At 36.0% G+C, this 25491-nt stretch overlaps 1 protein-coding gene across 5 annotated transcripts; it reads left to right on the forward strand.

Annotated features, from left to right (window-relative positions):
• The first annotated feature begins 5951 nt into the window (after positions 1–5951).
• LOC130809780 (uncharacterized) lies at positions 5952–25427 on the forward strand. Of its 5 annotated transcripts, XM_057675578.1 has the most exons (14): positions 5952–6463; positions 7834–8145; positions 13330–13518; positions 18429–18564; positions 19253–19590; positions 19720–19849; positions 20300–20428; positions 20653–20697; positions 21362–21441; positions 24072–24168; positions 24286–24375; positions 24509–24562; positions 24986–25051; positions 25130–25427. In XM_057675578.1, the coding sequence occupies exons 1-14, from the start codon at positions 6060–6062 to the stop codon at positions 25280–25282; spliced, it is 2223 nt and encodes a 740-aa protein (XP_057531561.1). In that variant the 5' UTR covers positions 5952–6059; the 3' UTR covers positions 25283–25427. The 5 variants fall into 5 exon arrangements, 4 of the variants coding, with proteins under 4 accessions (XP_057531561.1, XP_057531562.1, XP_057531563.1 ...); XR_009040933.1 differs by lacking the exon at positions 25130–25427 and having other exon boundaries at positions 24300–24375; XM_057675579.1 differs by lacking the exon at positions 20653–20697.
• The last annotated feature ends 64 nt before the right edge of the window (positions 25428–25491 follow it).

Genomic DNA, 25491 nt, shown 5'->3' on the forward strand with positions numbered 1-25491 from the left:
GATGAAAAAACCTAAATTACTGAAATACTAATATTAATTTCTCTGCATATGGCCGTAATAGTGTTACTTTATTGTTGTTTTGTTTTGCTCCCAGACATGTTAAGTTGAAACTTGAGAATCAATGTTTCAAAACGAACCCGACAATTTCATATTTATTCGATATTATAATGAATTTGATTTGAAGCTATTTTAAAAATGAATTAACAATCATATAAAAATCAACATGAACACAAAATCAATTCGTAAAATGAGCCAAAACCCTTAACCTGAAAGTGAGTTAATGACCCAAATGAAAGAGCTCTAATTGAGAATTAAGTTTCCATCGAGAATGCGATCTTGAGCATGGGCGTAGGATTCTACTTATACTCCAAAGTACTATTAGAAATATATGGTTTTGATCCAGACATATTTGTCAATGATAAATAGTAAAAACGTAATGAGATTTATTTCTAGTTAAAATATGGTCTTCTATAGTAATAATGAGAAATAAATAAATAAATTAGGAAAATTTCACGTGGTGATCTGATTTTGAGTTTTTGGCTTTTTTAAACAAATCCATGTGATGACCTTGAACTTCTAAATTTTCCACGTGGTAGACAAAATGTTAAATTTTTTGTTAATTAAATACTCATTTCGGCCGAATTACGAAATATGCGGTCAACTAGTGAGATTGCAACGTCTATTTCTTGAAAAGAAAATCATTATGTTCTAGAAACAGTAGCGTAAAGTTAACAAAAACACTTTTCTTTTGTCAACTATGTGTAAAAGTTGAAAGCTTAAGGTCACCACGTGGATTAAAAAAAAGTTTGCCTACCACGTGGAAAAGCCGATAATTTAAGATTGCCACATGAAATTTCCCAATAAATTATTACATTGACGGCTCGTTTGTTTAGTGGTGCTAAATGGTGGTAATGGAAATGATTTATAGTGTTAAATTTCATTAAAAGTTCTATGTCATTTCCATGACAATGAAACTTTGATCATCAAAAAGTTTTTTTATACAAATTTTCATTACCAGCTAATACAACCTCTCTCAATGGTAATGCATTGGAATGAAATTTATGAAGAAATGAGATGATTGAAGTTGGATAAGCATGACCATCTAGGTAGCAAGAGATTTTTCAACCATAATAACACTAACTTTCATTCCCGTTACCACCATCTAATACCACCTACCAAACAAGTCATGAATTATTTGTTTGTTTCACACAATAAATCATTTACATTACTCTTTACTCACGATGAAAGTTTCAAAATTCATGAATGATTATAAAGTTCGAAATACGCAAGAATTTTGATTGTATTCAATCTCAAACTCTCAAGTTATGAGGATTTTGAAATTTTATAGCTAATAGTTGTAATAATTCTACTAATATCCACCATTATAGGATAATTAAAAGTCAATTTCTTAAAATATTTGCTAATTTCAAATATTGTAATGTAAGTATTGATCAAAAGGAGCAAAGATAACATAATCTACCTAAAAAGATATAGGATGCTGATAGCTCATCTTGTTCCTTAATTATAAAATTAAGCATTTGATTGTTATTTATAAATATAGAGCATGTTTATAGCTAATCATTTATCTCTTTATAAATACTCCCGTAATGAGAGGATGATTAGTCATTGTTGTCGACTTTGAATATCGTGGTATATGTTTCAAAACCAATACTCCCTTCGTCTCATTGAATTTGCATTACTTTTTAAATTGGTCCGTCCTATTTAACTTGCATCATTTTTATTTTGGACAATGGTCCACCATTTTCTTTTAATATCATCCATACATTTTAACTTTCTTTTAATTTCATCCACACAATTTATTCTCTCTCTTCATTTATTAGCACTTTTTAAAAACTTACTCACTTTCTCTTTGATGCAATTGAATAAGGACAGATGAGTACAAAGAGTGACTTATACTTGTTTTTCAAGCCAAAGCTCAAGTTGCTTCTTGTAGAGCCTAGCAAATGGAGTTGTTCATGAGCTGGCTACCCGCTAGCCCGCCAGGTTCGACCGACTCATTTAAAAAACGGTAGGGGTTGGACAATGTTTTTCAAAAAAAATTTAAATTTGGATGGGTAATACCCGCCCGCCAAGATAAATGGACGGGTAGCGACACCAAAAAATACCCGCGGGTATACCCGCCCGCCCACTTAGTTTAATATGTTAATTATTAAATAATTAATTCTATTGATTATGAAACTAGTAGTCACTAGTCTACTGTTTAGTAGTACTACATACCCAACTTTAGTAATTCGTATCCATACCCATTTTAATAATATTTTTAAACTTATTATGATTGGAGGAGGTATATGTCTGGCCTTCGTACTCTGTAGTAAGATAAATTGATGATGCAATGTTTTTGTTGGATCATCCAACTTATTTTTTTATTATGTAATTTGAGTATTTTAAGACTTTTTATATATTTGGAGTATTTTGAACAATATATTGTATTTTAATTGTTTTTAAAACTTAACTTTATAATTTGTATTATATTTTAAATTTTTATATAATAAATACCCGCCTACTCAGGGGTCCCACCCACTTTAAAAATGAGCGAATAGTGACAAAAAAATATGCACGTAAATGCGGGTGGGCTTTTGAATGTTTAAGCCCACACGTAAATTTTATCCGCCCAAGCCACCATGAACAGCTCTACTACCAAAATGGGAAAATTTGAAATGTATAAGACAAATTATAAACAAAATGAACCAAATAAGATAAGTTTTAACTTATTTTCAAAAGTACACGTGAAATCCCCAAACCTAAGGTTTGGGGCTACTCGCAGTTACTAACTTTGAACAGGTAAAAAAAGTCATAATAGCTATAGGTCAAAAGAAAAAAAGGAAGAAAGCTGATCTGCGTATTTGTGGAGCATGTTGTTCACAGTTACTCACTGCGAACAAATCAAAAGAAGTCAAACAGTTGTTCGCAGTTAGTAACTGTGAACATCTATTTTGTCTTTTTTTGACTCAGCCCCTAACCACAAATTTAAAATTTTAACGCTTATTTTTGAAATTAAGTTGAAAATTATACTAATTGGTTCATTTTATTGATAAATTCACTTAATCATTTCAAAATTTCCCAAAATGGTCACTTGGTATTAGACCTGGGAAAAATTGATCCGACCCGAAAATTGATCCGAAACCCGCCCGAAAAAATTGGGTTGAAACCCGGAAATTTTGACCCGAACCCGAAAAATGACCGAACCCGAAGAACCCGTAAAAAAACGGGTCGGTCGGGTCCGGGTCGGGTCTGACCCGACGGGTTGATGCTTGTTAAAAAAACCTACGTTGGTCAATTTCATTTCATCTTTACTTCTCTCATTCTCTGTCTCATTTCATCTTCTTCTCTGTTAAAAAAACCAAACAAACCCTACTTCTCTACTAGCATGCTGCTGCTGCCGCCATTCATCTTCCTCAAGTTCTCACGCTCGATTTTGCTGCCGCCATTCATCTTCCTCAAGTTCTCACGCTCGATTTTGCTGCCGCCATTGTCGAATGTAAGTTCTGATTTGTTGTTGTTCCGCCATTGTTGATTCTTTGTTGTTGTTGTTGATTCTTGTTAATTCTGATTTGTGATGCAATTTGATAAAAAACTTTGCTGGGTTTACTTCTTGTTAAATTCTTGTTAATTCTCTGTTAAAAAACTTTGCTGTTCTGTGTTTACTTCTCTCCGAATTTTGCTGGGTTTCGTGCAATTTGATCTGGGTTTACTTCTCTGCGAAATTGGTGTTCTGTGTTGGTTAAATTCTTATTATTGGTTATGTTATTGGCGATCTTGGTTGATTGATTGATTTGTAGACTGTAGTACAAGTTAAGTAAGTTCTTGATGCTGTTCTTGATTTTCAGTAGCTTTGGGTAAAGTAGAAGCCAAATTGATAATTATTTGAGTCAATTAAGATGCTTTGGGTAAAGTAGAAGTTCTCATCTCTTCCTCAAGTTCTCAAGTTCTCCTTCCATCGTTGCCAAGTTCTCATCGTTGCCAATTTCTTTTTTTTTTTTGATGATTTTATTTTTGGGAAGGGTTAAAGGATAAGATTATTGCCTTTTGTCATGTTACACAATAAGATTATTGCCTTTTGTCATGTCCCCCCTCCTCATAATGCCAACATGATACATGAGAGGTTAATTGCAATTATAAAAGAATGGAAGCTTCAACAAAAGGTGTTCTCTATCACATTAGACAATGCTAAGTACAATGATAATATGCAAAAATTGCTTGCTCATAGTCTAAGTGTGTATAATCCATTGCTTGCTTATGGTGATTATTTTCATGTTCGTTGTGGTGCTCATATTTTGAACTTAATTGTTCAAGATGGTTTGAAGGTCATTGGAGATGAAATAAAAACAATAAAGACCTTGGTTAAGTATATAAATGGTTCTGAAGTACGAAAAGCAAAGTTGAGGGAGTGTGCAATTGGTATTGGTGTTAGTATTTCTAAAAGGTTGTGGTTGGATTGTCCTATAAGATGGAATTCTACCTATAGGATGCTTGAAAGGGCATTGATTTATTGTCCTTGTTATGAAAACCTGAAAAGAATTGACAAAGACCTTCCTAATATTCCTACACATGATGATTGGTCAAAGGTTAAAAAAATTGTTGCACTTTTAAAACCTTTTGATGATATAACAAAACAGTTTTCGGGGAGAAATTATCCAACTGCCAACTTGTACTTTGAATGTTTGTTGATACAATATGCTGATAGTGAAGATGAGTTTTTAAAAGATATGACAAAGAATATGAAAAATAAATTTGATAAATATTGGGAAAATTATAGTGTTGTTCTTTCTTTTGCTGCCATGATGGATCCTCGTTATAAATTTCAATTGATCAAATATTGTTTTGAACACTTGGATCCTCAAAATGGGTCCTGGAAAGCCAACCAAGTCAAAGACAAACTCTATGATTTATTTGCGGAGTATGTAAGGAATGATACTCCCTATGACCGTGAAGCTAGTAGTCATGTCGTGGATGATGATCTTCCTGTAAGTATTTTTTTTTTTTGAAGTTTTTTATAATTGTATTGTTATTATTTTAACCTTCTAATTACTAGTACTTTAATAGGGATTTTCATCTTTTGCTGGAGGGACTAGTGCAAATTTGTCGCAATTAGATATTTATCTTGAGGAGTCTAGGCTTGATCATCATCTTGAACTAGATGTATTGCAATGGTGGAAAACAAATGAAACTCGACATGCACAGGTTGTGGTATGGCAAGGGATTTATTAGCCATTCCAATTACTACTGTTGCATCCGAGTCAGCTTTTAGCTTAGGAGGTAGAGTGCTTACTAAGTATAGAGCTTCTCTTCAATCGGATACTAATTACTAGTCGTAGTTGGCTATTTGGTTATAAAGTAAAAGAAGGTAAATTTATCAATTATTTGAGTTTTGAATGCAAATAATATGATCTTCAATTCATTAAACTAAAACTATAGTTTATTTTATGAATTTGTTTTATGTTGATAGATCCACTTGAAAATGGATTAGAGGTTGATCTTCCACCAATGTGTAATGAAGAAGCTAACAAAGATTTAGAAGATGAAGATGAAGATGAAGATGAAGATGAAGAAGATGAAGATGAAGAAGAAGATGAAGGCGAAGAAGAAAATCTAAATGAAGATGAAGTGTTTGAACAATTTGCTATTTAACATGTTCTTATTTATACTTTTAAATTGATTCATTTGGATATTTTTTTTTGTAGTATGATGCATTTTAGACATTTTAATGATTTTTTTTTATGTTGAATTAGTCGATTGGATATTCTGATATTTTATGGTAACCCGTTGGATCAATCTGAACCGACCCGAAACCCGGAGTGATCCGACCTGAAACTGACCCGATCCGAAAATGACCCGACCGAAATTGATCCAACCCAAAACCCGACCGACCGACCTTTTTCCCGGGTCTACTTGGTATGCACACTTGTACTTTCACATTGAGATCATAACGAGAGGCCAACCGTTTCCTGCTCAAAAGAAACGAGATAGAAATACAGATGAAACTCTAAAGACTGAAACCCACTCTTCATCTTCTTAATTCTTCCTTCAATCCGCCATTGATGAAAAAGATGTTAGCTTTCTCTCCATTACCCACTTCCCCATTTCAGTCCATGTTTATCCCAACTTCTCAATCCCATTTCCCATCATCTTTTTCTTCTACCTTTTCCTGTTCTTTCTCCCCTGCTTCTTCTGCTGCTGAATCAAAACTCTCATCACAAGAATCTTCTAATACTGTTTCCAATCCTCCTCCTGATTTCAGCCCCAAAACCCAGAAGAAAAAGATGAAGAATGATAGTGATATTGAAAAGAAAATATCCCAAATTCAAGTTTCAAGGCAGAAATATATACCAGTTTCTAAAACCCAACTTCAAGATGCTCTCATCTCTTTTCTTCGTTCTCAGCATCATTCCTCTAATCATGATGGTGATGATTCTATTATCTCCCACTTTCTTCTCCTCTCCTCGTAAGTGTTCTTAATTTGTCTTTTTATTAGAATTATTTTAATGGAATTCGCTATGGTGTAGATAAAAATATAATCTTTTGGTTGTTTTGATTGTTCCTTTGGTTATGAATTTTGTATGGTATGTATGTTTATTGAGAAAGATGTAATAGATTTATTACTGATAGTTACAATAACAATGCTTCTACAAGATGAATAGGTGATGGATTTGCATGTATTTTGTGGGAAATTTGCCAAGCATTTGAATTCATTTTCTTTGCTATAATTTTATGTTTTTCTTGGTAATTTTCATTTTGTTACCAACAAGGCCGCATCACCGTATTACGACCGGAACGAAATATAGGCTACATGATTGCGGAATCATCTGTATTGGCCGTGAAATTCCTTTTGCGGCTGTTATCGCGACACCAAAACCGTATTTTTGAACAATGTTTGTTACTTAATGGGATTGAGTAGTTAATATTTCTTCAAGGTAGAAATGAAAGGTAATGAGAACAAATTGATAAGAGATGTAATTGGGGTGGACTAGTTTTACCAGATACAATGGCATTGTATTTTCTTGTTATATTTACTGTAAGTTAATTCTGAATACCATCATCATTTGCAGTTTACATGAATTAGGTAACAATGATGATTTGTACTCCTTCATCTATGAAAGGCTAGGAATCGGTTGAACATGGACAAGTAAATGCTTGAGCTTCGTTTTATCAATTTGGTTAAGGGAACTCTATGATTGTTAGCTAATTAATTATTTTTAGATTATTAGTCAATCAAGTAAGAGAGAATGTGACTTTGAGAAGTAATTTAACTTGCCAAATGAAATGAAGGGGTTATTTATAGACCTTTGGTTTTGATTAGTATTAGTTGGGCACACGTTCATAGTGTGTAACCATAGATACTTTGGGGTTAGATGCAGTAATGCGGTGTGAGCATGGTGTAGTTCTTTACTAGGAATTGAGCTCGAGGAATGGAGGGTTTTCATCACTAATGAAAATAATTTAGCTGATCTTCCGATCGTCATAAACCTACCACTAAATCAGCTGTGATGATGCAATCATGTTGAAGTTTTGATTATGAGGTTTGGAACAATCAAACAATAATCATGAATCGGGTGTGGAGTGGGAGTATATAATTTGACAAGTATATTGTGTTCTATTAGATCAGAAGCTCTTTTCTGGGTGATAATTGATAGAGTATCTGTATATTACAAATCTTGAGTCCTCAACCTTAAGCTTAAGCTTTTTGATGAGTTGGTCTTTTGACATGGCATCAGAGATATTTCTCTAGTTGGTATTTTAGGGTCACCAACTGATTATCAAAGTTGATTTCCTAGCCAATCAATTTCTGATAACTTTTACTCGTCTTATTTATAGGTGTTTGGACTCAATTCTTCACGCTGAACATAAAAACATCTTGGAGGAAATGCGGGCGGACTATTTTTCCACTCAGCCTGTAAGAGATGAGGAGGATTTGGATACTTTTAGGCTTGAAAGCAAAAGAGGTGATGATCTTGCGGAGAGCATTGAGTTTGTTGATGATCGAGGGAATGGGAGTATGAAGAGTTATGAAGGTAACACTGAAAAGTTAGAGGAGAACCCATTGTCTTTCTTAAATGGGTTGGATTTAATGCAGTTTTTTGGTTCTTCAATGGCTGATGCAAAGAAGGATGATGATAAGAGCTCCAGGTATATTAGCAAATATCCAAAATTGCTTAATTTAATTGATATTAATAATAGAATATGTTAGATTGTGTATAGCAGTTACATGTATTATAGTTATTAGTATAGGCAAGTATTATAGCAGTTACCAGAAGCAGTTGCTTATTAGAAGCAGTTACTTCAAGCAGTTTCTTTGAACCCTTGTATAAATGAACACCATTACAATTGAATGAACATAACACAAAAAAGAAAAAAACCCAAAACTTGGTGTTAAACCAGAAATTATGGTATCAGAGCCAGAACGATTCTGAATCGTTTTTGCAGCTTCATCATATACCGACTAACTTACCTTAAAATCCAAAATGGAAGAAGAACCAAGAACTGCCATAACACCAGACCAACCGGTCACGATGGGGCAGTTGTTGCAACTGATCAACCAGTTAAACACCAACAAATTACCCACCGAAAACACCAACACCCTCTCAATATCAGAGAAGCTAACAAACCAGAATTACACAAAATGGTCCAGGCTGATGCACTTAGCCATTAGTGGACGAGGTCGTCTCAATCACATCATCGACGACCCACCATCCAAAATCGACCCAGCGTACAACCAATGGACCAGAAGTGACTTGATTGTTATCTCATGGATTTTGGAGAATATTGACTCAGACCTGGTGAATCAGTATCTCGATTTCCCAACAGGCAAAGCGTTGTGGCAAGGGATTGAGACGCTATACAGCAGTGGGAGAGACGATCTGCAAATATTCGATTTAACAGTTAAGGCCAACAAAATCTAGCAAGGAACAGACACAATTGAGACATATTACAGCAAGCTACTCATGATATGGAAAGAAATCGACAGGAGGCAATCAAACCCAATGAAAGATCCAGGTGATATCATCGTTTATAATCAACTAATTCAAAAAAATCGATTGTACCAGTTTTTAGCAAGAATTCATCAAACATTTGATAAAGATAGGCGAGACCTCTTACTGTTAGATCCACTCCCAACAGTGGAGGAAGCATATGCAAGTATCAGGAGAGAGGTATTGAGGCGTGGAATCATGAAAACGGAGCCCTCATCAGATCTAGAATCACCGGGCTCCGGTGGAGTTTTTACGGCCAAATGAAGGACTTACCGGCGGGAAGATGACAAGTCTCACCTCAAATGTACCTACTGTGGAGGTACAAGGCACACGAGAAACGAGTGCTTCAAACTTGTTGGCTACCCTGAGTGGTGGCCGGATACAAAGAAAAAAGGGGAAAAGAAACTGACCCATTTTTCCGATCACAACCGGACCGGTAGAGTAGCAGTGGGATGGAGCAATGATGAACCCCCATCAATGGAGGAAAAAGAAAAACAAGGGGCGGCCATGAACAGTACAAGTATCGAAGGAGGAGGAAGATACCTCCTTTCAATCAGAAACGGCGCACAAACAGAACAAGAAGAGGAAAGATTAGGGTTAAGGGGAGGGGGATGTGAAAATGGGGTTTCTCAGCCCTTTATAAAGGGAAGGGGACCACGTGCCTCTTCTTCCTCACAACCCAAATCCCACAATTTTTCTTCCTCTTTTAATATGTCATTTTTTTGTGAGAAAGGTTGGATTTTTGATTGTGGGGCCACAGATACAATGTCATTTGACCCGAATGATTTTTTGACTCATGACAAACCTAAGAAAGACATCATTAAAACCGCAAATGGGGAAGAGATTAAAGTGAGCGGAGCCGGAACTATTTCTTTCACAAAAAACCTCACTTTAAAAAATTGTTTATTTGTACCTGACCTGTCACATAAATTATTGTCAGTGAGTCAACTTACGAGAGATCTTGATTGTACGGTCCTCATGAAACCCGGCTGTTGTATTGTGCAGGATGCTCAGACAGGAAAAATTATTGGGCGCGGTATTGAGAGAGATGGATTGTATTACTTGGACGAGGAGACTCAAAAAGGCAAAACGACACTTGTTCGCGGGCCAGAGGAAAGGCAGCTATGGCATCGACGTCTGGGACATCCTTCTGTAGGGTACCTAGAAAAACTTTTTCCTAATTTTGTAGGGTTAAAACCTGAGTTTAAGTGTGAAACATGTATTCTTGCAAAGAGTCACAAATACTCGTATTCTAATAGCTTGAATAAAGTTGATGTGCCCTTTATGGTTGTTCATTCTGATGTGTGGGGCCCTGCTCCAGTTGTAGGACTACATGGTTTTTCGTACTTTGTTACATTTATTAATGATTGTACCCGCATGAGTTGGATTTATTTCCTAAGACAGAAATCTGAAGTCTTTCGTGTGTTTGTTGAGTTCTATAATATGATTTGTACCCGATTTCAAACCCAACCCCGCATGCTCCGAACTGACAATGGTAGAGAATATATCAATTCTAACATGGACCTATTCTTTAAACAAAAAGGCCTCATACATCAAACATCTTGTCCTAACACACCCCAACAAAACGGAGTGGCAGAACGGAAAAATCGCACACTGCTTGAGATGACCCGTGCTATTATGCTTGACTCTCGTGTTCCCACACATTTTTGGCCGGAAGCCGTCGCTACTGCCAATTACCTTACCAATAGACTTCCCACAAAGAGTCTCCAATACCACACACCCCTAGCCACTCTCCAAACCCATTTCCCTATACCCTCTACACATATTTTCTACCTCCTCGCATATTTGGGTGCACGGTTTTCGTTCATTGTCCAACAAGGGTACGAAACAAATTTGAACCAAGAGCAATGAAATGTGTTCTTATTGGATATGGTCGCAATCAAAAGGGTTATCGGTGCTATGATCCCTCGACTAGAAAAGTCTATACCACGATGGATTGCGAGTTCATCGAGAATGGGTACTACTATCCCCATCTTCGCCGTCAGGGGGAGAAGTATCATGACGACGACGATCTCAGTTGGTTAGTTAGTCCGTGGTTGCCCAACCTTGACCCAAAAGATCAAGTTGACAATGCTACAGAGTCACCTCACCAAGAGGTTCTGTCCACTCCTTTACCACTACCAATCCTGTCTGATCATCAGGTAAGTCATACAGCTCTTGATAAAGTTGTTTCAGCAAGGACTAACAGTGATAATGTGATAGTTGATACTTTAACCGAGGAAATTGACACAGGCAACACTAACAGTGATAATGTGTTTGTTGATACTCTGACTGAGGAAGTTGCCACAGATACAGTTGAAACAAGGGGTTATGATACATCATATATGTTACCTCCTTGCTCCACTCGAGGGGTTCCTCCAAGAAGATATGATCCTGAGTATGAAGCACAACGTTCGAGATATCCTATTGAGAAGTCGTCCGGATCAGGAAATTTGTCACAGAGTGCCTTAGCATTTAAGGTAACTTAAGATACAACCAAGAGCCCAACCACAGTCGAAGAAGCCCTAATGTCTACACATTGGAGAAAGGCGATGGAGGAAGAGATTAACGCTCTTAATAAGAATGACACATGGGAAAAATGCATCATACCGAATAAAAAGAAAGTCGTCGGATGTAGTTGGGTATTCACGATCAAGTACAAGTCAGATGGCACGATTGAAAGGTACAAGGCTCGACTGGTGGCGAAAGGGTACACTCAGACATATGGAGTTGATTACTCAGAAACCTTTTCTCCAGTTGCTAAGCTTGATACAATTCGAGTTCTGTTCAGCATTGCAGCAAACTTAGACTGGCCCCTTCATCAATTTGATGTGAAAAATGCATTTCTGCATGGAGAGCTACAGGAGGAAGTGTACATGGAAGCCCTACCAGGGTTTACATCAGGGTTCTCAGAGAATGAGGGGTGCAGATTAAGAAAGGCTTTGTATGGGTTGAAACAATCCCCTAGAGCATGGTTTGGAAGATTTACCTTTGCAATGAAGAAATTTGGTTACAGGCAAAGCAATTCAGATCACACCTTATTTCTTAAACGAAGAGGAGGCAGAACAACATGCCTGATAATTTATGTCGATGACATGATCATTACCGGGGATGATAGAGACGAAATTGCAAATCTGAAGGGAAAACTATTTCAAGAATTTGAGATGAAAGACCTGGATAGACTGAAGTACTTTCTAGGGATTGAAGTTCTTAGATCAAACAAAGGAATTTTCATATCCCAAAGGAAGTATGTTTTAGACCTGTTAACTGAAATAGGGATGCTGGACTGCAAGCCCATCGAGACACCAATGATGAAGAACCATGGACTACAGATGATTGAAAGAGGGAAATTAGCTGATCGGATGCAGTATCAACGCATGGTAGGAAAACTAATCTACTTAGCTCACACAAGGCCTGATATTGCATATGCAGTAGGAGTAGTCAGCCGATTCATGCATAGACCACAGGTTCAACATATGGACGCAGTTCATCGAATTCTCCGGTACCTCAAGGGATGCCCTGGAAAGGGAATTTTATATCAGAAGAACAGTCATCTTAATCTTGTGGCATATACAGATGCAGACTGGGCAGGTGATAGATATGATAGAATGTCAACTTCAGGCTACTTTACTCTGGTGGGAGGAAATCTAGTCACCTGGAGGAGCAAGAAACAAAAGGTGGTGGCCATGTCTAGTGCAGAGGCTGAGTTCAGGGGTGTAGCAAAGGGAATCACAGAAGTCCTGTGGCTGAGAAAGTTACTAACTGAACTGGGGTTCCCTCCTAAAAGGAGTTGCGAGCTATACTGTGATAATCAAGCGGCTATCAACATTTCAGAAAATCCAGTTCAACATGATCGCACCAAACATGTAGAAGTTGACAGGCATTTCATAAAGGAGAAATTAGAAGCCCAAGTAATCAAGCTTCCGCATGTTAAGTCCAAGGATCAACTAGCAGACATTCTTACAAAGGCAGTTGGAACTCAGTTCTTTGAAGAGGTTCTATGCAAGTTGGGTGTTTGTGACCCTACGACCCAACTTGAGGGGGAGTGTTAGATTGTGTATAGCAGTTACATGTATTACAGTTATTAGTATAGGCAAGTATTATATCAGTTACCAGAAGCAATTACTTCAAGCAGTTTCTTTGAACCCTTGTATAAATGAACACCATTACAATTGAATGAACATAACACAGAAAAGAAAAAAACCCAAAACTTGGTGTTAAACCAGAAATCAGAATACATTTTCATATCCACTATGGCTATCATTTGTGCTTTCAGTTGTTGGTTTGTTATCTTGTTATGCTATTAATGCTATCCATCAGGCAATATGAACTTACTGTGCAGTACTTTTGAAGTTGCTGCAGCAGCCCGTTTCCAGCGCTCTTTCATGAAGTTACTTCAGAATGCACAATTTGAAGAACTTTCAGTGAGAGATTTGATGCTTACATCTGCACTAAACAGTGATTATCTTCTCACTTTGCCAATATATGTAGATTGGAAGAGGGCTTCGCAGTCAAATGCCATTATATTCAGGTAATTTCTCTGTAGATCCTGTGTGCTTCTTCACTTATAAGAGTCTTTTGCTGTAGGAAATCCCCCCTCCCAATAATATTATCATCAACCCTCGATGAGTCTATGTCTTAATGATCCAAGAAAGCTCCATAGGTTCGAGGATAAGGAAGTTGTAAAATAAGGAGCCTCACCTATGTGATGTTTTGAAGGATTGAATCTAGACGGCCTTTTGAATAAATTGATGTATTGCAGGGAATATGAAGTTGTGCGCTAGCTAATGAGACATCTGATTTTGTCCTTTGAAATCCAGGATTGAATTATTTCTGATCATGAGTCATGAATAGAGGTGTTCAATGGGCTGGGCCCCTATTTTGAGCCCTTATCCGGCCCGTCTTTAGGAGAGATTTATAAGGTCCGGGCCGAAAACGAGCTCTATTATTATTAAAATGGAGCGGGTTGTAAGAGGGCTTAAAAATGGGTTGAAAACGGGCCTTTGTAAATTTAAAATGGGCTTTGAAAATCTCCCTTTTTTTCCTTTGCATCAGAATTCAGAAACTATTCTTCACTCATTTCCTTTGCATCAAGATTTGCGATTAAAACCCTTTTTTTTTCCCCAAATTAAAACCCTAAAATCTTCCCAAATTAAAACCTTAATCCAAATCCCTACAAATTGAACAATAATTCTTCACTCATTTGCGATTTAAGATTCAACTAGTGATAATCCCTACATAAGTTCGGTAATTTCTCATCCTCTCTCTCTTTGTCTCGGAAGTCCAAAATTGATGATCAGACAGTCACGGGAGGTGATCTCGTTTGATTACAGTTTGTCTTTAATTCTTAGGTTTTATTTCTGTTACTTATTGAAATTTATTGCTAAATTATTTCTATTTATGTTTTTTGTTGTGTCAAATCACTTCCGAATTGAAATTTCAGTTTTAAAAGTATCAATCCAAGCCATATATAATAACCTAAATTATACTAATATTACTATAATTTTGGAAAATTTTATGTGGTAATTAGAAATTGTGTAAAGCATTTGTCTCACTCCCCCGCCATTAAGATTGTGTAAAATGCTTTAGGTAATAATTTAATTAAATATTTTTACAATATAATACAAATTCTTTCCAAAAACCAAATACTTGTTGAATATTTTTACTATAAGATTTGCTGGCTTGTTCGGTAATTATGCCCTAAAATCGTTTGATGAATAATTTTGGAAAATTTTATGTGGAAATTAGAAATTTTTAATTACCCCTTTTCAATATGTATACAGAGCATAATATGGAAAGTAAAGACACCTATTCATCTAGACCTGAGTTGTCTAGGCCTGAGTCGTCTAGGCATGAGTCTAAGTCTGAGTTTGAAGAGGAACTTATAGAGGTGGCTAGGGAGGATGGATATACTGAATACACTCGTCCACTTTGCAAAAAGAAAAAGACTTCTAAAGTTTGGAGTGAGTTTAAACAAATCAGAAATGAACATGGTGAGGTAAAAGCTCGTTGTCATCATTGTAAATTTTTGTTAGTTGCTGGTACTAAAAAGGGGACATCTCACCTCAAACGTCATCTTTTGGATTCTTGTCCTAAAAGACCTCATGGGCCACTTGGTGAGATGGGTTTTGATAATGAGGGTGCTGATGCATTTGTTTTTGATATGAATGATTTGAAGAAAGAAATTTTGTTGTTTGTTGAGGGAGGTCATCCATTTACCACGGTGGAAGAAAATGGATTTAGGAGAATGATGCGCAAGGCTAACCCTCTGTTTCAGGCTTTTAGCAGAACCTCTCTTACCAGAGATCTTTTTTCGTTGTATTTTGAGGAGAGGGAAAGACTTAAAGCCCTTTTGAAAAGTCTGGCTGGTTGTATATGTTTGACAACTGATAATTGGAAGTCAAAGCACTCTTGGAAAAATTATATTTGTATTACAACACATTTTTTTGACCATAATTGGAAGTTGCATAAGAGAATTTTGAGGTTTAGATCATTATCTCCTCCATACACAGCAGAAAGCATTTCCGAGGAGATTTTGATGTTTTTATGTCAATGGAATATAAATAGTAAAATTCTAAGTGTGAGTGTTGATAATGCCACATATAACGATTCAATGATGAATCGTTTTAAAATTTGCGTTATTCAAGAGGGATGTTGGTATGTAATGGTGAATTCTTGCATATTAGATGTTGTGCACACATTGTTAATTTGATTGTTCAGACTGGTTTAAAATCAATTTAAAACATCTTAGAGAAAATTAGGAGTTTGTTGAAAATGATTTTGAAATCTACTAGCAAGAGTAAGGAGTTCTATGAGCCAGCACAAAGAAATTTTCACTTAGATGATAAAAGAAAAATTAATCTAGACATGAAAATTCGTTGGAATTCGATTTATAAGATGATTGATGATGTGTTGTACTTCAAAGAAGTTTTTGTAATATTGGGATCAAGGAGTGCATACGCCTCTTTTGTGCCTTCAGACAATGAGCGGGAAGATTTGATTGTGATTCATAAATTTTTAAGGCTTTTTTATGATTTGATGTGCATGTTTTCGGCTGTTAAAACTCCAACTGCAAATTTGTATTTTAAAGGTGCTTGGTTAATCATTGTCACTTATCAATAGCACGTGAGGGACAACATGTAGCTTTGAGGACTATGGCGGTGAATATGTCTGGGGTGTTTGATAAATATTGGTCAGAGTATAATATTTACCTATCTTGTGCGACTATATTAGATCCTAGATTCAAATTCAAATTTGTGGAGTATTGTTTAGTGAATCATTTTGGAGAGAATAGGGGTTTGGAACTTGTTGCTAATGTGTTGGCTACTTTGAAGTCTTTGTTTGATGAATACAAGCTTCAATTTTCAACATCCCCGATTGTTGTTGCTTCTCCCCCTCCAAATTCTGGATTATCTCCTGATGAATTACTTGGTGATTTTGATAGCTACACTCCTAGAATTTCAAGCACACAATCGAAACTATCACAACTTGAGTCTTATTTGGCCGAGGCCCCACTCGGACATCATATTGAGTTGGATGTTTTGGGGTATTGGCAACAAAGTATTACAAAGTATCCGGACCTTGCATTATTAGCTAGAGATTTGCTTACAATTCCAGTTAGTACTGTAGCTTCGGAATCGGCTTTTAGTATTGGTGGAAAGATCATCTCGCCTATCCGTAGCTCTCTAAAACCCAAAACAGTGCAAGCTTTGATATGTGTGCAAGATTGGCGTCGTGATGAATTTGATAATCCTTTTGATTTGGAGTTTGATGCCAAATTATGTAATGAGATCAGTGACGAGGAAGAGTTCGACTTGGATGATAATACTTGCGTATTTGACTAGGTACGTAAGTAATTTTAAGTACTGGATGCAAACTTAGTATATATAATCATAATGTAGTTCTTGAATAAAAGCTTGGTAATTTGATCAAAAATGGTGGATTTGAAGGGATGCTAATGCTTCTGCAGGTGCTTGGTGGTGCAACATACTGAAAAAAGTTTCTGGGTTATATTCATCATAAGCAAAAAAGTTATTTAAAAATTGAAAAATAAATAAAAATACAAAAAAATTGTATTGTCATTATCAAAGTAAATTATAAAATGGGTCGGGCCGGATTTCAACCCTTTTTTATTTTGCAAGGTCCTGCTCGGCCCGAGTTAATAAGTAATATTCATAGAAAATACAGGGATACAACTATAAGAGCGCACGCCCATAATTCGGAAATTTGAAACTGAAGATTTGGACTGACACTTATCTACTTCTATGAAGCTTTCATGTCTCTCTTTTTGAAGTTAGCTTTAATTTTTCTTAAGTCACCTCAAATGGCCTAAATACGTTAGCTTTATGGGTCGCTTGGATTGAGGGCAAATATTTATAGGGATAAATAAAAGTCAAACTAGGAAAACAAAGATAGTTAGATAGATGATTAAAGGAATTTGATTGTTAAAGAGGTGGAAGAATTAATTAAAAGGTAATGAAAAATGGAGAAAATAGCAATTAGTTCTCTTATTTTTGGTATAAATTTACCTTTGAGGAGGGTGGGGGAATTCTTTATCTCCAAATGAGGGACATCAACCTCTTTTTCTATTCATCTTTTTTATTTTACTCTTATTCTACCTCTGTCGCAATTATTTCAATAACTTTATTTGCATCTTTAAATACCTTTCTTACATTAACTTGACTTTTTCACCCCTTTAAATATTTGCTCTCAATACAAGCGGCCCCTTAGTGTCTTTCAATTCATCCCAAATGGCCTAATTAACGGTCACAAAAGGACTATAATGTAACTGTTGGACTTAATTCATATGCTGGTTGGTACTCAGCAACAGTTGCCAAGCACCATGTTGATGCCGAAACGGCCACAATGTTTATCCAAGTTGTCATCAAATTACTGTCAGTAATCAGTTCTGTGTCTGTATTTTTACTGCTGGATACCAGTCCTATCAAGTCCTTTTATTGATTCCGGTTTTAGTGTTTTAATCTGATTAGTAGTACTGGGTGTAGTTATCAATTTGTACTTTGAGCATTCTGTTTATTAACTCTTATCGTATAAACCATCATCCACCTCAATGGCTCAACATAGACACATTCATGATTCGCCTCTAGATAATTTTGCCTATTGCACTTGACTTGTTGCATCAAATTTCGAATCCTACCCTAAAGCCAGCACCTATGATGCCTTCAAATGGAAGGGTGTTATACTGTCCAAGTTAGGAGTGACAATTTCTAGAATTATGAGAGATTAATAGAATATGTTGCGATCATAACTAGTTCTAGCTGACAATTTTGAATCTAATTGCCAAAGTAGACTGACTTCAAGCGCTAGAACCGGATATGAGTATGCAGGATATATCTCATTGTATCTGAATGAAGTGTTGTTTTGCTCTTTTTTTGTAATTCTGAATGATTTAATCTTTCAATATAACTATGATATGTCCAGGAGAGGCTATAATACTGAGAAGCAGAAGGGGTTGCTCATTGTTGAAAAGCTTGATTATCTACAATCGAAGGTCCTCCAAAAATCTTTTGACCTCATATCAAAACCACTGCTGACTGTTGGACTCTGGATTAAAGAGGTACTTCATTTTGGTATATACTTGCTCCTTAATGTTGTTCTTCATTACAAATTTGTTGAATGGTAAGCCTGGCTATAAAAGGAAAAGCCACAAAAGAACTCTATTTTTTTATTGCATGGGTAGGCTGAGGGAAGGGGGAGGGCTAAGTGAGAATCTTTATTTTTTTTATTGGATGGGTAAGCTGAGGAAAGGGGGAGAGTTAAGTGATAATTGAAACAAAGACCTTTTCTGGAAAGTGGTATTTGCTCTTCAACTGAGACAAGATTCGATTCTCCGCAATAGAATTTTATTTAAGCTTCTGCACATGTTGACAAGTTCTTTACGGAATGATAATTTTTTTTTCTTGATATTTTCTAATGTCTATACATACCCCACTGTGTAGGCAAGTTAGTCCAACAAATTAATTTAAAGGGGACCAGTGAAACATATTCACTAGCTAATTCACTTTTGAATTTTCAGTTCGCTCAAAATGTTCTAAATTCTAAATTTAATCCAACACCGACCACAATTTGCTTTTTCGATTTGTGATTCGCTAGTAGACTACTGAATCATGTGACACTAAAGGTGACAAGTGTTTCTAAAGGACCTAAGGAAACTAACTTTTATGTGACTTTTATTGTTGTGTTTTCTTCCATCCCCATCCCCGTCTTTCATTCCTGCTCTCTGTTTATGGTATTACCATTTGCAGGCCATTGAACGAACCAGAGAGAATGAAGGTGTTCAACTTTGGATCAAGAGAACACAGCTCTGGTTTCAGGAGATATCTCAATTCCAACAGCTATATTCTCCCAAGAACAGAACTTCAGATGATATAACTAAATTTGACCAGGATTTGGATGAGGACTTGCCTATTTGGCTGGCTGCACAAGAGGCTGTGAGTCGTTACGAAGGGTTCTTATCATCATTAGGACCTAGAAGTAGATTACTAAGGAAGTTCCTCGCTTGGATTGGAGTTCTACCGCCAACACAAGAATTTTCTTGTGAGTTTGATTCTGAGGATAATGTTGCTACTGAGCCTCACCTAAGGTCTGTCTAAAATGATGTTTCCCTTTTAACTTGTGCTTGTTTGTGAAAGAAATTTGTGATATAGAAAGCATTGTTTTGATTCTTTATGCATTTATTGCAACGCCATTAATCGAATTTTTTTTCATTCAGGCCACTTCTATTATCTAGAATTACACTTAATGACATTTGGAGACCCGCTACAAGAAAATATTGTGGAAACAGTTTATGGAGAACGTTGAAAGTTGGGTTATCTATTATTTTCTCCAAATCAATCATACAGGTTCTCATCTACTCTTCAATGTTATTGATTATTAAAAGTAGAGGTGTTCAAAACAGACCCGATGACCCGAAATGTACCCAACCTTGTAACTGAACCCGATTTAACTCGACTTCAAAAATGATTTACAATTGTGTTAAAGACAATATGGACACAAAATCCGATTTCAAACCGACCCGAAACACCGAAATTAACCCAATGATCCAAATGAATACTTTTAATTAAAAGTTTCCAAGGCATTACTTTGTTCAATGGTCCCGTAACATATCTTGGGACCTCAACCATCAGCTTAAGCTTTTGGTTGAGACCCCAGGATATGTTATATACTCTAACATCGTAAAATAGTTCTCTTCTTGTTCTGCGTAGATTATACAGCTTACTTTTATAAGCTCTGAGAGGAGCTATAAATCAATTACTAACTGCTTACTTTTATTCTGGTGGCTGTCATCCTAGGAACCAGCATTTCAGGAATTGATTTTGCTGTACACTGAGGAGACTGAAGATATGAAATTAACGGGCAAAACCAAGATCCCTTCGTTGCAATTGAAAATATATGAGAAGATTCCTGTGCCAGATTTGCCGGTAATTTTACTAGCAATTGACTTTAAAAATGAAATCTTGTCTTCAAAATACATGATTACATACTACACATATTCAGTTTAATAATTTTAACTATTGTGAGGGCAGTTGATCTATCTCAAATTGATTGCCTTCAGTATTTATCTCCATTTCTTGAAAAATATTTGGCAACTAGGACGGGTCATTTTTTCCTCATTTGTTCTGTTTAATAATTAGATATTGTGCAGGTCATTTTTCCTCACAAAAAACTATCATTCCGCATACTAGACACAGTAAGAACTTTGCAACTTTTTTTTTAACTTGGTTTGATTCTTTAGATATATATGTTCAGTTAATTTATTTTTTCCCCTGCTGAAACTATAGCCTATATGATGTCACACTATCTTATTTTCACTTGATGCATATACTGATATACTACATGAGAACTTATTTCTTCTTTTTTGGTGTTGACCAGCTAAAAGGATTATTTATGAAAGATTCTATAATACTCCCCTAATAAAGGTAGCAGATGTTGAAATTTTCTTTTTATTTCGGTGGTGTTATATGCCACTTGTTGGATTTGTTTGATGAAAATTAGTATATGCTCAACATTCGATAAACGCCCAACAACCGTGTCTCTCGATGTGAACTAGGATCCAAAACAAGTGAATCTGTACACTGGAAAATTAGGTAGTGAATTGTATCAACATACCAACTCTGCATGCCTTGTGTTATTTGTACACTAATAACTATTGTGGGACTAGAGTCTACTACAGGGCTCCCCTTGTTTAAAGTACATACATTTGGTGAAATCTATTCCATGTGCTTACTAATGTACGATGTTTTTGTTTCCATTGCATGAAAATGCAACTGTTTTGTTTAATGAAAGGTTGTCTATATTTCAATACAAGTTCTTTTGGCATACATTGGGAACCTGATGCTTGACTTCATTTGTAGGTGCGCTTGGATGTTGCTACGATTGTAGGGCTTCTGGCTTACGTTATCAATTACAAATTTGAGGATGTCGTATCTTCTCCGTATGTATTTTAAGTTATGCTTAGTGAAACATAATTCGCTAGTTCGTTTGCCTTTTAGATTTGCGATTTGGTCAAAATTGTTCAAAAATAGCCTAAAACCGACCATAGTTCGCCATTTTCTATTCACGAATCGCATTTAATGCGATTAGCGAATCATGTGACACTGGTTATGCTACCTCTTTCATAAGTTGTCCTACAAAAGAAAAATCTTTAATATCCACACGTATGCTGGGTTTTAAGTAGACCTGGGAAAACGGTCGATCGGTCGGGTTTTGGGTCGGATCAATTTCGGTCGGGTCATTTTCGGGTCGGGTTAGTTTCGGATCAGGTCAGTTTCAGGTCGGATCACTCTGGGTTTCGGGTAGGTTCGGATTGACCCAACGGGTTACCATAAAACATTAGAATATCCAATCGACTAATTCAACATAAAAAAAAAATCATTAAAATGTCTAAAAAAATCATTAGAGAAATTACATGTACGATTTTCAAAAAATAGTTGGTATGTCAGGTTCATTTAAGTGCAAGAAAAATAGGGGAATTAATACTTATTTTGAAAGACTTGTAAGATACGCGCTTTATAAAAGTTATTTTGTTTATTATAATTGTAACCTTAGATAAAAATGACGTTAAAATTATCTTCACAATTTTCATGTTGGAAAGATATACAACTAACTAAGTACTTATTTCGTCTTATAAGATACGCGTTTTATAATTTAGGGTAGCGACATTCGTTTTTTAAAAAGCTCATTCAAACGTGCGAAACGTTCGTATAAATTATATTGATTTGCTTACTGAAATGTAGAAGAATTAAAAACTTATTTGACTGATTTAACAAGATACATGTATTCAATTAAGATGATTATAACGTCCTGTTTTTAAAGAAAAATAATTACGATGGCTAAAAAGACGTTAAATACGTGTTTTTTGAGATCTATTGATGAGTTTTAGGGTTCAAGTGATATACTCAATATATTGAGATACTTTGAAAACTAAAATTTTATTTGAAATGAATTCTAACATTGAAATTACTCTAAAAATTGATATTAAATCTGTCAAAACGGGTCGGTTTCCGGTCGGGTCATTTTCGGTCGGGTAATTATCGGGTCGGTCATGTTTCGGATTAAGTCGCTTTCGGGTCGGTCGGGTTCGGGTTTTGTCGGGTCGGGTCCCGGGTTCATTTTCGGGTCGGATCAAATTTTCCCAGGTCTAGTTTTAAGTTTAATAGGAAATAAGTACTTAATTCCTCATCCTCAAAGATTAATGTACATGTTTCAACACATTCCATTACCCAACAACATCAAGTGACTCCCACCAATGCATGCTTTAGGGGGTCGGATATACATAACATTAGCTTGTAATAATAAAGAGGTTGTTTCCGATTGATATTTCATAGCAAACATCATTAGCAACCAAACGTAAATAAGAGGTTTTCATTTCCATAGCAAACACCAAAGTACACTATTCCATTTTCAATTATACATTTCTAGCTGAGTAAGCTTTTCTATATTCGTGATATAGAAGCTTAAGACTTGTGAAAGACTTCCTAACTAGATGTTTGGGCAAGTTGCCCGCTAATATTGTTGGATTTTGCTTTATAGTGACTGAAAATAAGCTCCTGATTATACTTCTGATCCAAAGGTCCCACATCAAGTTGAACTTTTGCTTTCCGTTAAAATTGTTAGTTTGTTACTGTTGGAAACCTTGCTAAGAAATTTCTATGTATGGGTTTCTCATACTATCGAGGTGACTAGTGAAGATGTGTCGGGGGATCCAGCATTCCATACTATCTAACTTCACCACCTCCATCACACATTCCCTCCCTCATTTCCTCCATAGCCACAATTCTTAACTCATTGGATCCCCCATATTAACCCGATTCCCGACTCCACGAACCCGCTGATATTGTGACATTACCACAATTCCATCCCTACTCCCACCCCCCTGAAATACTTGATTTATTATCTTTCTATCTACACCATTGATGACTTTTGGGATAATTATTAGCCACCTAGACAATAGATGTTGAATACTAAGCATTTGATTTTGCCACAGCCGCTCTAATGCAAAACAAGACCCGCATCACCATATCACAACCGTATAGTAAAGGTTTTTTGCTTACTGCGATCAAAATATAGTTCGAGACAACCGCAAAATCATTTTATTTGACCACAAAAGTCTTGTCACAATCATTTCTGTGACCGCACCACATCCGAAATTTGACAATATGCATCTAAATGGCTATAACTGGCACTATTAAGAAGCTTTTGAGGCAACAATTTTAAGCAAAATGTGGAGACCTTTTTGTATGGTATATTTCCTTTCCTTGTGAATTCATTAATTTGTACTCAAATATTTTTATTGGTTAAAACTTGTTGGTTTACATACTTCATCTACAGCCAACGATGGTCCTCAAAGCCCATGTGATTGTCAAATGGGATCAATATTATGCAAAATGGCCCGTACATGAACATGTTTTCCTTATCAATGTATATGCCTGAGGCCAAAATTTGTTGGACCATGTATTTATCTACCATTTTCATTATTCTCCAGCATTCTCGGCCTTTCTTTTCTCTCCCTTATTATACATGATATTGTTGGAAAGTTCTTGACTCGTGTAAATTCCTTCTCAGGTCCGCTATAATTCTAGATGTCATTGCTGTGAGTGCCCTCATTATATTTGTGACACGGGTAGCTCTTGGATACAAACAGACATGGGATAGATATGAGGTACGAGACCTATGTTTTCCTTTGTTGATTAAAAATATTCAAGGAAAAGAATTGTCTAATGTTATCTGTTCAAGCTCTCCTTTGTCTACTTATATAAAAATCCCTCATTATCTACAGCTACTCGTCAACAGGACGCTATATGAAAAAACTTTGGCTAGTGGGTTTGGCTCAGTTTATTTCCTTCTAGACGCTTCAGAACAGCAGCAAGTAAGCCGCTTATTGTATTTTATATGCTTGTAATATTCACGATCACGTATTGTTCTTCGACTGCAAAAACTTGTATTTCAGTATTGAAACGCATGTCTACTTGACTTCTGTTCTAACTAACACCTATTTGCAGTTCAAAGAATGCATATTAGCGTACGGGATCCTGCTCAAATCAGAAAATAGTCAGGTTTTGCCTCTTATTAGTTCCACTAGTGCTTTTTATATAATTATGCTGTCATAGATAATAAATCTTCTAAAATCTGAATGTGCAGATGTTTATTGTAGGTGCTTGGGAAGTTTCTTCCATTGAATTATGTACTATGCTTTAGAATAGAGCTAAAGTCTTAACGGGACTGATTACTTATACACAACCAAATGTTTTAACTATCTATTACGCGTGCCCTCTTAAATTGAGAAAAACTTTCCGAAATTGGGAGAATACGCATACCCTCATTAGCTAAGTTTGTGATTTAGCACCGTAATATGCTAAGATCTAGAAGTATTTTAAGCATCGCTCTGTTTATAATTATCCATTAGTTCTGGAATCTGAAGTGTAGCTTGGATCAAGTTAAGCTATTCAAAACTCATCAGTAATGATTTCCGACTGCAGTTTCCCACTCGCTCATCCCTTGGAGAGGAATGTGAGAAGTTTTTGTACAGAAATTTCAAAGAAAAGGTACAAATCGAAAGATACGAAAACTTCCTACTATTCTTTTGATCTCATCTACTAGTAATGGTTACATTATGGTTGCAGGTACAGATGCCTGTTGACAAGGCTGTAGATATGTTGATATATTTGGGTCTCGTATTGGAAAAGAAAGTAAAGGGTACGAATGTTTTGGAAGTTGTTCCTTGCTCCTCGGCATATGATTCCCTGAGAAAGCATTGGGATCATCTGTTACTTTAGGCATGAGTAAGTCTTGTAATAACTAGCATAGTAAACATGTATGAGGTTTTAAACTCCCGCAAGCATGTAAGAGTTTTCTTTCATGCGTTGTAGACAAACTTTTGAGCTTTCATGGAGAGGAATAAAGAAAAGCGATTTTCAATAATAGGATCCTACAAAAACTACTACTGTAATACAATTCCAGGAGTTAAATCAGAGTGGTCAGCATA

This window comes from Amaranthus tricolor, chromosome 4 (genome assembly GCF_026212465.1).
Source record: "Amaranthus tricolor cultivar Red isolate AtriRed21 chromosome 4, ASM2621246v1, whole genome shotgun sequence".
Lineage (NCBI taxonomy): Eukaryota > Viridiplantae > Streptophyta > Magnoliopsida > Caryophyllales > Amaranthaceae > Amaranthus > Amaranthus tricolor.